The sequence below is a fragment of the Bufo gargarizans genome, chromosome 1 (genome assembly GCF_014858855.1).
Source record: "Bufo gargarizans isolate SCDJY-AF-19 chromosome 1, ASM1485885v1, whole genome shotgun sequence".
NCBI classification, from domain to species: Eukaryota; Metazoa; Chordata; class Amphibia; order Anura; family Bufonidae; genus Bufo; species Bufo gargarizans.
The window spans coordinates 590,796,837-590,810,781 of record NC_058080.1 but is presented as its reverse complement, the minus strand read 5'-3'; the positions used below and the strand labels follow the sequence as shown (position 1 = coordinate 590,810,781).

The 13,945-nt window shown below is 42.7% G+C and overlaps 1 protein-coding gene across 1 annotated transcript in view; it reads right to left on the bottom strand.

The window, feature by feature from the left end:
• Positions 1-6,605, bottom strand: part of KREMEN1 (kringle containing transmembrane protein 1) — a 190,352-nt gene extending 183,747 nt beyond the window's left edge. The window contains exon 1 of the mRNA XM_044290905.1: positions 6,333-6,605. Coding sequence (XP_044146840.1) covers positions 6,333-6,411 — 79 coding nt within the window. The 5' untranslated portion in view covers positions 6,412-6,605. The remainder of the gene's footprint in view (positions 1-6,332) is intronic.
• Positions 6,606-13,945: the final 7,340 nt, after the last annotated feature.

Below are 13,945 nucleotides of genomic sequence, written 5' to 3'. Positions count from 1 at the left end.
GAGTTGGGCACTTGGGAGCCATTTTTCATAGGATTAAAAGTGCATTTCCTGGATATTTGCTAAAAAGTCAATTAATATAACAGCATGTTTGGCATGCTTGTACAATGTTCTGATGGCCATTGCTGGTAGATATACTAGTGAAACCTACATGACAGATTTCCCTTAAACATATGTTTAGACATGAAATACACTATGTATTGTCTATGAACGTCATTTACTGTTTCTTGGAAAAGAAAAAAGCTTAAACCGCTGTGCCTAAGAGACATCTTCCCCCACTGCTCCATCTGCAATGAAGACCAAGCAGAACATCAAGGTGAAGGGGTTCCTGGTTCTCTAGCAAATTTCTAGCAAGAACTTGCATGTGGTAGCTTTTTCTTTGTTTCCACAATTCCTGCTTAGTGTCCCTTTAAGACTTTTTAAACCAAGGCCTCATGCACACGACCATAGTTTTCGTCCGCATCCGAGCCACAGTTTTGGCGGCTTGGGTGCAGACTCATTCACTTCAATGGGGCCGCAAAAAGATGTGGACAGCACTCCGTGTGCTGTCCACATCCGTTGCTCCGTTCCGTGGCCCCGCAAAAAAATATAACATGTCCTATTCTTGTCCGCGCTTTGCAGACAAGAATAGGCAGTTATATGTAAAGGCTGTCCGTGCCGTTCCGCAAATTGCAGAAAACGCACGGATGCCATCTGTATTTTGCGGATCCGCGACCGCAAAACACACCACGGTCGTGTGCATGCAGCCTAAGGCTGTAGTGCAGGGATGGCCAACCTGTGGCTCTCCAGCTGTTGCAAAACTACAACTCCCAGCATGGCCAGACTGCCTACAGCTATCAGCCTACAGCAGGGCATGGTGGGAATTGTAGTTTTACAACAGCTGGAGAACCGCAAGTTAGCCATCCCTGCTGTAGTGGATGCAAAAGAGAGAGTAGAAGTAGCACTTTTTTCTTCATACTTTCCCTCCTTCTGGATTCACTGATGGCTTTTGCCTCAAGAAACTGCACCACAGAGGACATGTGCTTCTAGCAAAAACGTACATCTTTCTTCAGATATGAGGGGACAGTCAGGCTAATGTATATTGCCAGTATAAAGGGGTGATACAACACGTCGGCTTTCTTCTAGACACAGTGCCCCACCTCTCCATGTGTTGTGTCCGGTACTGCAGCTCAGCTTTATAGAAGCGAGTGAGGCTGAGCTGCCTACCGTACATAGCATGTGGAAAGTTGAGGTATTATTTTTTTGGGGGGAAAGAAGCCACGTTTTTGTGTTTGTTTTAGTTCACTTTTTACATTACGATCATTATTGTTATCATTTCAGTCCAGATCAAGATATCTGCTAAACCTCACCCTCCCGTGTTGGGAAGACGGTAAAAATGAAAGCAGCAAACAACGTATAGAAGCCTCCGTGGTTACAAGGTATGCAGCAAGAATGTCCTGCCCTACTGGCATATTTCATAATGTTACAATGTGTACTGTTCCCCCAAAAATGTGAAGCAGGCCTGGCAACATTGTAAGAATGTGCAGAATACATACATCACATGGCTACACTTGCTGAAACGAAATGAAAACATTTGGCCGCCGAAGTCTTTGTAGCCTGACTCACATGTTCTCCATGGTGAGGATAATGATTTCTTTATGCTACCCAAGTGTTCTGCTGTCAAATGTCAAGGAGTGACAGAGTAGGAGTAGAGTGGTCAGACACAATGCGAGTGCATGAGAATGTGTCCCAGACGGGCGCATTACATCACATTACTGCAAAACGACTACAGCGAACGTCATCTCATGACTCACAGGCTGAAGGGCAAAACCAAGTCACGATGACTGTAGATTTCTCAAGATCCAGTCAGCCGGTCAGTGGAGAAAGAGGTCAATCGTTAATTATAGTATTTCTTACAGACTTTTAAATCAATTATTTACCAGTGTTAGGCCCCTTGCAGACGAGCCGGTGTCCGGATTAGGTCCGGATGCGTTGTGAATGCGTTTAGTGAAAACTGCGCAATTTCGCAAGCAAGTCCATTCAGTTTTGTCTGCGATTGCATTCGGTTGTTCAGTTTTTATTGCGTGGGTGCAATGTGATTTAATGCGCTTTGCATGCGCATGATAAAAAACTGAATGTTTACAAACAACATCTCTTAGCAACCATCCGTGAAAAACGCATTGCATCCGTACTTGCTTGGGGATGCAATGCAATTTTCACAAAGCCCCATTCACTTCTATGGGGCCAGCGTTGCGTGAAAAAGGTCTGAAAAAAGACTAGCATTTCAGTCCATACAGACCTTTTTCAATGGAGGTGGGAGCAAATAGAATTCCAACCTGGAAGTTGGAACGTTGACAGATTTACCATTGAAAAGGTCCGCGGAAACAAAGGTCTGTAAAATTTGCTTATTCTAAGACCATATCAGCCTGGCCTGTGTCTGGATACCAAACATATGTTAATAAACTTCAACACAGATAAACTTGTCATATGGTTGTTGATTTTCTACTGTCTTCTATGACTATAAAGTCCTCATCTGGCACCACTGGTGTGCAAGTTGCATTTCTTAAATTAGAGGGGCAAAGGTTTAAAAGTAATATAAGGAATTATTACTTTACTGAGAGAGTAGTGGATGCATGGAATAGCCTTCCTGCAGAAGTGGTAGCTGCAAATACAGTGATGGAGTTTAAGCATGCATGGGATAGGCATAAGGCCATCCCTCATATAAGATAGGGCCAGGGACTATCCATAGTACTTAGTATATTGGGCAGACTAGATGGGCCAAATGGTTCTTATCTGCCGACAGATTCTATGTTTCTTATATGAAATTATACATTTCCATATACTGAGTTTTTAACCAGGCTGTTTTTCTCAAACCTCAGCAGTTTAAGTGGTTTTATACATTTATTACCCGTTGTCCTGAGTGATCATATTTCTGGTATGATAGTGGTGCACATAAGAACCCACACATTATTACCCAGTGTGAATGAGACCTAATGATTAGTGATTAATTTCTTTCCATATTTCACACCACAGGATATTTTTTAATTGGACTAATAAAAAACATCCATATAGCGTAGACCTTTATGTTCCTAATCTAAGACTTAACAGGTGTTTAATCCCATAGGGAAATGTCTGGTCTTGAAGAAGTTAATATCAGTATGCCCTGTGCCTAAAACAGCCCCCATCTATTATCCTTTCAGGATACAAATCTGTTTCTATTTGTGACATAAGTTCCCCTGCTGACTAACCTGAACAGCAGGGCATCTCCTCCACATGTGCAGATGATATCTGACTACGACCCTGAATGACATTATGCATGCAGATAGTCTAAGGACAACAGAGGAAGGACCGATCATCTGAAGAGATGAGCTAATTGATTGGAAATTAAACAAATTGTCAAAATTCGAGACTCATCTAAATTTTTGGTTACTCTATTCTGGTGAGTTTTGAAGGGGAGGGGGGAGAGAAATAATTTAAAAAATTGTAAAAAAAAAAAAGAAGAAGCAAAATCTGAGTCTTAAGAGACCTTCAAAGACTCACACATCAATTTTAAGACCAATTGAAGCAGATTTGATTTGAGTAGAGTCAATTCAGACCTGGTCAATCAATTCGGCCAAATCGAACCCGAATCGCTCATCTCTAATCAAGATGAAAATCGAATAAGTCTAACACAGAGGATCAGGGAAACGTGGACTTCATTGGGGGTGTTTTAGCGTAAATACGATGGGGTTTGAATGAATACACCTGGGGCAAGTTTTTATCTCTGCACCCACTGGCACCCAGCACCCTTGTCATATGTATTACACGGAGTGCTGCCACTTGTCCATCAGAGCTTTTGTTAAAGTTGTGGCCTTCTTTGATGGCACATAAACATGCTATGAAACGGTCACTCATATCAGATGCGACTACATCAGGCCTGTATGAGAAAACATAGCCTCACAAAAAATAAAAATGTTGCTGCTTGCCGTTAGGTGTTCCAGAAAAACGGCATATATTATTCATAATTATGGTACATGTTACAAGCTGCAAGGTTTCCCAGCATAGTTAAGGAGTATGACATGTTCATACATGTGTTCCGATGTACTAAGAAAACATGCACTTGATCATACAGAGCTTTCGTCTGTTCACTGCATTGTACACCTCCTGTCACACACAGTAAACTGGGTCATTATTCTTGCTTTGCACTGTTCTACAGAAGCAAACAATGTACTGATATTTCTGTAGGCAACTACTGAGCCCCACACGTCCAATGCAAGACAAGTCTACTCAACAGACATTGACCCTATAGCCGGACAAAAGCCTGACACAGTCACACTTACCAGTCCTTACATGACCCTGTTTAGAAATCACAACATATCATATAATCAGACATTTTGACAGTATAGGTAGTAGTGTTGAGTGAATCGAACTGTCCGAAGTGGACTTTGATCCGAATTTCAGGAAAAATTAAATTAGTCGCAAAGCCAAATTTTCTCGTGTTTTGTGGTATAAAAATTAATTTTCCCTGAAATGGGGTAAAAAAAATAAAAAATCATACTCACCTCATCTATTTGAGTGCAAAGAGCCCGCCACGACATCTTGATTAAAGATCTCACATAAAATCTTGCACGCGGTGATGTATGACGTCACCACACCAGCCGACATGATGACGTCATTACGTGCCGCGCAAGTTTTTGCACTGGATCTTCAATCAAAATGGCGGAGGTGGGCTCTTTGTGATCAAACGGATGGGATAAGTATGACTTTATTTATTTTTATTATAGACCTTAATAATAATGTCAGATGCCGCGATCGGCGATGAACGTGGCATCTGAAGGGTACAATGACGGGGAGTGGCGCAATCGCTGTTCCCTGTCATTGCACTCACTACTTACAAAGAAATGCACTTTGTGACAAAGTAATTTGTCACAAAGCCAATTTTTTGTAAAATTCTGTGAATTTTCAAAAACTTTGCTCATCTCTAAGGGTCCATTCACACGTCCGTGTGTGTTTTGCGGATCCACAAAACGCGGACATTGGAGATGTGCGTTCAGCATTTTGCGGACCGCACATTGCCGGCACTTAATAGAAAATGCCTATAGGCATTCATAGAAAATGCCTATTTTTTTCGGGAACGTAATTGCGGGCCCGGAAGTGCGGGTCCGAAATTCCGGATCCAGGCAGCACATCGTGCTGCCCCATAGAAATGGATGGGTCTGCGATTCTGTTCTGCAAAATGCGGAACGAAATTGCGGACGTGTGAATGGACCCTAACAGGTACATCTTGCCACTAAGGGATTCTAAAAATTCTCCCGTTCTAAGCAAAAGTGCGAACTTATTAATTCATTTGTCTATAATAAGGGCTCATGCACATGATCGTATGTATTTTGCGGTCTGAAAAACACAGATCCCCCAAAAAAAAGGGATGACATCCGTGTCAAGTCTGTGTTGCATTTGTTTTTTGGAAGGATCCATTGTGATAATGCCTGTTCTTGTCCGCAAAACAGACAAAAATAGGACACGTTCTAATTTTTTTCAGAACGGACTTGAGGATATATGGAAACGGAATACACACAGAGTCATTTTCCCTTTTTTTTGCGGACCTATTAAAGTCAATGGTTCCGCATACGGGCTGAAAAAAACGGAACGGACACGGAAAGAAAATACGGTCCTTGTGCATGAGCCCTAACCCCTAGATATAGAGAACACGTCTGTAACACCAGCAGTCGGCGACCTGTGGCTCTCCAGCTGCTGTGGAACAGACACCTTGCCTGTGGCTGACAGGACATGATGAGTCTTGTAGTTCTTTAACACGTATCTTCATTGCGGTCAAGTCCATGCAAACAAATTGTCTTGTTAAATACATTCAGCAGTCACATATGGATTTAGAAACAGGTATTTGTCATTTTACCTTTAAAGATTCAGAATTAACCCTACCCTAAAATTCATGTCACGACCGGTCATAATCAAGATGAGCGGAGATAAGTGAAATTGTACAAATTCTTTTTCTGGATCGATTCTCCAGAAGGTAAACCGGTCTGATTGACTGCAAATCTCAAACCTGGCAAATCAATTCTCCCAAATTCCCTTCTCCATTAATTATTCCAAGATTTGGATCGACCCAGTTCACTGTAAAAAATCTACTGGATACCGTTCAGGTAACTGACATAAGAGGAGGTCTCATGAGACAACAATATCTACCTGGAACAGCAGTCTAAGTGCGGTATGAGACCACAATGACCTCAATATCACCGAAAACTACCCCAGCTCCCAAGGCAGACTGCTGCCTCCCTCCTTTCTCCCCCAAATCCTGCTGCACCAATGACAGAAGTGGAGGCTGCCGGTCAGCTATGTCCCCTCCACCCTCCTGCACTCACCAGAATGAAAGAGATCAGAGCAGAGCACCAGCACTGAAGGCAATAGCAGGATCCTCAATGAAAGTCTCAACAAATCCATTCCCCTTGCTGAGTTGAGCCGAATATGTGAGGAGAGTGACAGGCAGCCAAGGATTCCCCTAGACGTGTAGCAGGTTGTTCATTTGCTCAGATCCTGAGAGGGACTGGCTCAGCTTTGGGGGATGCCTTTTATTTTCGGTTGTTGTTACAGACTGGAGAGAGAAAGAGAGAGATATTGTAGGATAAGGCAAAGGGGAACCCTACAGACGCTTCACAGCAACTGCAGTCAGACCCAAACCGAAGTGGTGATTCTAGGGACTGACTGAGGGATCCTATTACCGCCATCATGTGACAGGATACATACTGCCGAGAGACAAATGATTTTTTATTTTTTTTTTCCCCTTCTCTTTTTAACCAGTTGACAATACGACTTTTATTGCAATGTCTAAAGCTTTCAGCCCCTCCTAAGTCTCTTTCAGGTGTAACTTCAAAGGCTGGGATTATAAATCAGCGCCTTTGTCAAAAGGTGAAGTAAACGACAGTGCGAGGAGGGCAGCGTTTAACTCCTTAGTGACAAGGCACGGTTTCGGAACTTTTATCATCACTGTGTTCATCTTTACATCTTTTTCGTTTTATTATGAAAAAAATAAATCACCGGGGTCATTTTATTAAGGCTTGTCTCTGCGTAGCGGATTAGTCTGTCAGTATTTTGCGTGGTAGTTATAAAGAGTCGCAGAACAGCAGGTAAAGAATTAGGCAAGGCGTCTTTGTATTCATTAGGGCTCAGGTGGACCGTGTCCGATTAGACTACTCGTTGGTCGGCTTACAAATTAGGCTAGGGCTACACGACGACACGGGCTGCGCAACACATAGGGCACAACTACACTGCAACATGTGTCGCGCGACAATTTTTATAATGATAGTCTATGGTGTCGCACTGCGACATGCTGCGACTTGGATGGATTTTTTGCTACTGTCGTGTCGCAGTGTGACACCATAGACTATCATTATAAAAATTGTCGCGCGACACATGTTGCAGTGCAATTGTGCCCTATGTGTCGCGCAACACATGTCGTCCTGTAGTCCTAGCCTTAGGCCTCATGTACACAGCCGTTGGGCGGCCGTGGCCATATTGCGGCCCGCAAACAGCAGGTCGGCAATCCACGGCCGCTGGCTGTGTGCACAACGCATCACGGATGCGGACCCATTTAATTGAATGGATCCGCATTTCCGGAGATGCGGAACAGAGTCACGGAACAGTTACACCGGAAGCACTACGGAGTGCATCTACTGGGGGCACTATATAGCAGTATTTTATACTGGCATACATTGTAGGGGCACTATGGGGACATTAGCTCTACTGGGTCCACTAAGATGGGGTATTTTATGTACTGGAACACAGTAGGGAGATTGGTACACGTTATGGGGCTGCTATGGGGACATTGGTTCTACAGGGAGCACAGAGGAGGTATTTTTTGTACTAGCACACATTATGGCCTCATGCACACGACCGTTGTTGTGTCCCGTGTCCGTTGTTCCGTTTTCTGTGATTTTCTGCGGACCCATTGACTTTTTTAATGGGTCTGTGGAAAACTTGGATAATGCACCGTTTGTCATCCGCGTCCGTGTTTCCAGTCCGTGAAAAAAATAGGACCTGTCCTATTTTTTTCACGGACAACGGTTCACGGACCCATTCAAGTTAATGAGTCCGTGAAAAAACACGGATGCACACAAGATTGTCATCCGCGTCCGTTTTTTTCCTATCATTTGCATGGCAAACTAAACTTAGATTTTTTTTTTACTTTCCTTCATGTTTGGAGATCCTCCAAAAATAAAGGAAGACACACGGAAACAAAAACGGACACGGATCACGGAACAACGGAACCCCTTTTCGCGGACCGCAAAAAAATACTGTCGTGTGCATGAGGCCTATGGAGCATTTTTTTGTACTGGTATGCAACGGAGCCATTTTTTTGTACTGGCACACATTATGAGGACATTATTTTGTACTCGCACACATTATGAGGACATTATTTTGTACTCGCACACATTATTAGGACATTATTTTGTACTCGCACACATTATAAGGGGCATTTATATGCTGTTTCTTTTTCTGCAGTATGGTATTGGGGAGCACAGTACTGGGGGTGGCAAGATGGGGTGTTCAGAAGGTGGGAGGATGATGGAAAAGTAGGAAACTAAGATTTCTCAGACACGGCTGAAAGAAATCATCATTGCGGTCTGGTCTGAAAGGAGAAGATGAGGAAAGAGAAGGTCTACATCAGAGGAGACATCACTGGATGTAATGCTGCATATAATGTTGGAAGGGAAAGGGGTAAGGCTGCATTCACACGTCCGAGGAACACGGTCCGTTAGATGCCGAACTGGCATCCTGCTTAGTGCAGGAGCGCATGGTGTCATTGGTTGCTATGACGCCGTGCACTTTGTGCTGCCACCGCAGTACAGTAATACACTCGTATGATCTATACGAGTGTATTACTGTACAGCAGCGGCGGCAGCCTTTTTGTGTTCCGTATACGGTCTGTATAAAGAACCAATTATTTCAATTATCTCCATTTTTCCGTTCCGTTCAAAGATAGAACATGTCCTATAATTGCCCGCAAACCACGTTCCATGGCTCCATTCAAGTCAATTCATCCGCAAAAAAAACACAACACATACGGAATGTACTCCGTATGTCTTCCGTATCCGTTCCGTTTTTGCGGAACCATCTATTGAAAATGTTATGCCCAGCCCAATTTTTTCTATGTAATTACTGTATACTGTATATGCCATATGGAAAAACGGAATGGAACCGGAAACACTACTGAAACAAAAAACAGAAAAACAGATCAGTTAAAAACGGCCCGAGAAACAGTAAAAAAGCCATTAGGTCGTGTGAACAAGCCCTTAGGCCACCTGCACACAAACGTGTGGTTCCCGGACCGCATTTTCAGATCTGCAGTACACGGGTGCTGTTCTGTGGGCATTCACTTGAATGGGTCCGCAATAGGGATGAGCGAACTCGAACTGTATAGTTCGGGTTCGTACCGAATTTTGGGGTGTCCGTGACACGGACCCGAACCCGGACATTTTCGTAAAAGTCCGGGTTCGGGTTCGGTGTTCGTCGCTTTCTTGGCGCTTTTGTGACGCTTTCTTGGCGCTTTTTGAAAGGCTGCAAAGCAGCCAATCAACAAGCGTCATACTACTTGCCCCAAGAGGCCATCACAGCCATGCCTACTATTGGCATGGCTGTGATTGGCCAGAGCACCATGTGACCCAGCCTCTATTTAAGCTGGAGTCACATAGCGCCGCCCGTCACTCTGCTCTGATTAGCGTAGGGAGAGGTTGCGGCTGCGACAGTAGGGCGAGATTAGGCAGATTAACTCCTCCAAAGGACTTGATTAACTGATCGATCTGCAGCTGTGGATCATTGAGCTGCTGATCCTCAATTGCTCACTGTTTTTAGGCTGCACAGACCGTTTGTCAGTCTCATTTTTCTGGGGTGATCGGCGGCCATTTTGTGTCTTGTGGTGCGCCAGCACAAGCTGCGACCAAGTGCATTTAACCCTCAATGGTGTGGTTGTTTTTTGGCTAAAGCCTACATCAGGGTGAAGCTGTCACACCAAGTGCATTTAACCAGCAATAGTCTGTTCATTTTTTGGCCATATACAAAATCAGGGGCAAGCTGCGCCTGTCACCAAGTGCATTTAACCCTCAATGGTGTGGTTGTTTTTTGGCTAAAGCCTACATCAGGGTGAAGCTGTCACACCAAGTGCATTTAACCAGCAATAGTCTGTTCATTTTTTGGCCATATACAAAATCAGGGGCAAGCTGCGCCTGTCACCAAGTGCATTTAACCCTCAATGGTGTGGTTGTTATTTGGCTAAAGCCTACATCAGGGTGAAGCTGTCACACCAAGTGCATTTAACCAGCAATAGTCTGTTCATTTTTTGGCCATATACAAAATCAGGGGCAAGCTGCGCCTGTCACCAAGTGCATTTAACCCTCAATGGTGTGGTTGTTATTTGGCTAAAGCCTACATCAGGGTGAAGCTGTCACACCAAGTGCATTTAACCAGCAATAGTCTGTTCATTTTTTGGCCATATACAAAATCAGGGGCAAGCTGCGCCTGTCACCAAGTGCATTTAACCCTCAATGGTGTGGTTGTTATTTGGCTAAAGCCTACATCAGGGTGAAGCTGTCACACCAAGTGCATTTAACCAGCAATAGTCTGTTCATTTTTTGGCCATATCCCAGTCTAATTCTGTCACTAAATCCATACCGGTCACCCAGCGCCTAAATACTAGGCCTCAAATTTATATCCAGCTAAATCTGTCCCTAGTGCTGTAGCTGGGCGAGTTATTTAGTGTCCGTTCAAGCACATTTCTTGTTCTGGGTTGAAATACAATTCTCAATTTAGCAATTTCATAATTTAGTGGTTCCTGCTATATCAGAGCTCTTTGAAATCTATCCCAAAAAGGGTATATAATATTGAAGGTGCACATAGGGTCATTCAGAGTAACTTCACACACACCCGCTACTGTGTATTTCCAAGTCTAATTCTGTCACTAAATCCATACCGGTGACCCAGCGCCTAAATACTAGGCCTCAAATTTAATTCCCTCTAAATCTCTCGTTACCCACCGCTGTACTGTTGTTGCTGGGCAAGATATTTAGTGTCCGTCAAAGCACATTTTTTGTTCTGGGTTGAAGTACAATTCCCAATTTAGCAATTTCATAATTTAGTGGTTTCTGCTATATCAGAGCTATTTGAAATCTATCCCAAAAAGGGTATATAATATTGAAGGTGCACATAGGGTCATTCAGAATAACTTCACACACACCCGCTACTGTGTATTTCCAAGTCTAATTCTGTCACTAAACCCATACCTGTCACCCAGCGCCTAAATACTAGGCCTCAAATTTAAATCCCTCTAAATCTCTCGTTACCGTTGTCCTGTTGTAGCTGGGAAAGTTATTTAGTGCCCGTCAAAGCACATTTTTTGTTCTGGGTTGAAGTACAATTCCCAATTTAGCAATTTCATAATTTAGTGGTTCCTGCTATATCAGAGCTATTTGAAATCTATCCCAAAAAGGGTATATAATATTGAAGGTGCACATAGGGTCATTCAGAATAACTTCACACACACCCGCTACTGTGTATTTCCAAGTCTAATTCTGTCACTAAATCCATACCGGTGACCCAGCGCCTAAATACTAGGCCTCAAATTTAATTCCCTCTAAATCTCTCGTTACCCACCGCTGTACTGTTGTTGCTGGGCAAGATATTTAGTGTCCGTCAAAGCACATTTTTTGTTCTGGGTTGAAGTACAATTCCCAATTTAGCAATTTCATAATTTAGTGGTTTCTGCTATATCAGAGCTATTTGAAATCTATCCCTAAAAGGGTATATAATATTGAAGGTGCACATAGGGTCATTCAGAATAACTTCACACACACCCGCTACTGTGTATTTCCAAGTCTAATTCTGTCACTAAATCCATACCGGTGACCCAGCGCCTAAATACTAGGCCTCAAATTTAATTCCCTCTAAATCTCTCGTTACCCACCGGTGTACTGTTGTTGCTGGGCAAGATATTTAGTGTCCGTCAAAGCACATTTTTTGTTCTGGGTTGAAGTACAATTCCCAATTTAGCAATTTCATAATTTAGTGGTTTCTGCTATATCAGAGCTATTTGAAATCTATCCCTAAAAGGGTATATAATATTGAAGGTGCACATAGGGTCATTCAGAATAACTTCACACACACGCTTCTGTGCATTTCCAAGTCTAATTCTGTCACTAAATCCATACCGGTGACCCAGCGCCTAAATACTAGGCCTCAAATTTAAATCCCTCTAAATCTCTCGTTACCCACCACTGTACTGTTGTTGCTGGGCAAGATATTTAGTGTCCGTCAAAGCACATTTTTTGTTCTGGGTTGAAGTACAATTCCCAATTTAGCAATTTCATAATTTAGTGGTTTCTGCTATATCAGAGCTATTTGAAATCTATCCCTAAAAGGGTATATAATATTGAAGGTGCACATAGGGTCATTCAGAATAACTTCACACACACGCTTCTGTGCATTTCCAAGTCTAATTCTGTCACTAAATCCATACCGGTGACCCAGCGCCTAAATACTAGGCCTCAAATTTAATTCCCTCTAAATCTCTCGTTACCCACCGCTGTACTGTTGTTGCTGGGCAAGATATTTAGTGTCCGTCAAAGCACATTTTTTGTTCTGGGTTGAAGTACAATTCCCAATTTAGCAATTTCATAATTTAGTGGTTTCTGCTATATCAGAGCTATTTGAAATCTATCCCTAAAAGGGTATATAATATTGAAGGTGCACATAGGGTCATTCAGAATAACTTCACACACACCCGCTACTGTGTATTTCCAAGTCTAATTCTGTCACTAAATCCATACCGGTGACCCAGCGCCTAAATACTAGGCCTCAAATTTAATTCCCTCTAAATCTCTCGTTACCCACCGGTGTACTGTTGTTGCTGGGCAAGATATTTAGTGTCCGTCAAAGCACATTTTTTGTTCTGGGTTGAAGTACAATTCCCAATTTAGCAATTTCATAATTTAGTGGTTTCTGCTATATCAGAGCTATTTGAAATCTATCCCTAAAAGGGTATATAATATTGAAGGTGCACATAGGGTCATTCAGAATAACTTCACACACACGCTTCTGTGCATTTCCAAGTCTAATTCTGTCACTAAATCCATACCGGTGACCCAGCGCCTAAATACTAGGCCTCAAATTTAAATCCCTCTAAATCTCTCGTTACCCACCGCTGTACTGTTGTTGCTGGGCAAGATATTTAGTGTCCGTCAAAGCACATTTTTTGTTCTGGGTTGAAGTACAATTCCCAATTTAGCAATTTCATAATTTAGTGGTTTCTGCTATATCAGAGCTATTTGAAATCTATCCCTAAAAGGGTATATAATATTGAAGGTGCACATAGGGTCATTCAGAATAACTTCACACACACGCTTCTGTGCATTTCCAAGTCTAATTCTGTCACTAAATCCATACCGGTGACCCAGCGCCTAAATACTAGGCCTCAAATTTAAATCCCTCTAAATCTCTCGTTACCCACCGCTGTACTGTTGTTGCTGGGCAAGATATTTAGTGTCCGTCAAAGCACATTTTTTGTTCTGGGTTGAAGTACAATTCCCAATTTAGCAATTTCATAATTTAGTGGTTTCTGCTATATCAGAGCTATTTGAAATCTATCCCTAAAAGGGTATATAATATTGAAGGTGCACATAGGGTCATTCAGAATAACTTCACACACACGCTTCTGTGCATTTCCAAGTCTAATTCTGTCACTAAATCCATACCGGTGACCCAGCGCCTAAATACTAGGCCTCAAATTTAAATCCCTCTAAATCTCTCGTTACCCACCGCTGTACTGTTGTTGCTGGGCAAGATATTTAGTGTCCGTCAAAGCACATTTTTTGTTCTGGGTTGAAGTACAATTCCCAATTTAGCAATTTCATAATTTAGTGGTTTCTGCTATATCAGAGCTATTTGAAATCTATCCCTAAAAGGGTATATAATATTGAAGGTGCACATA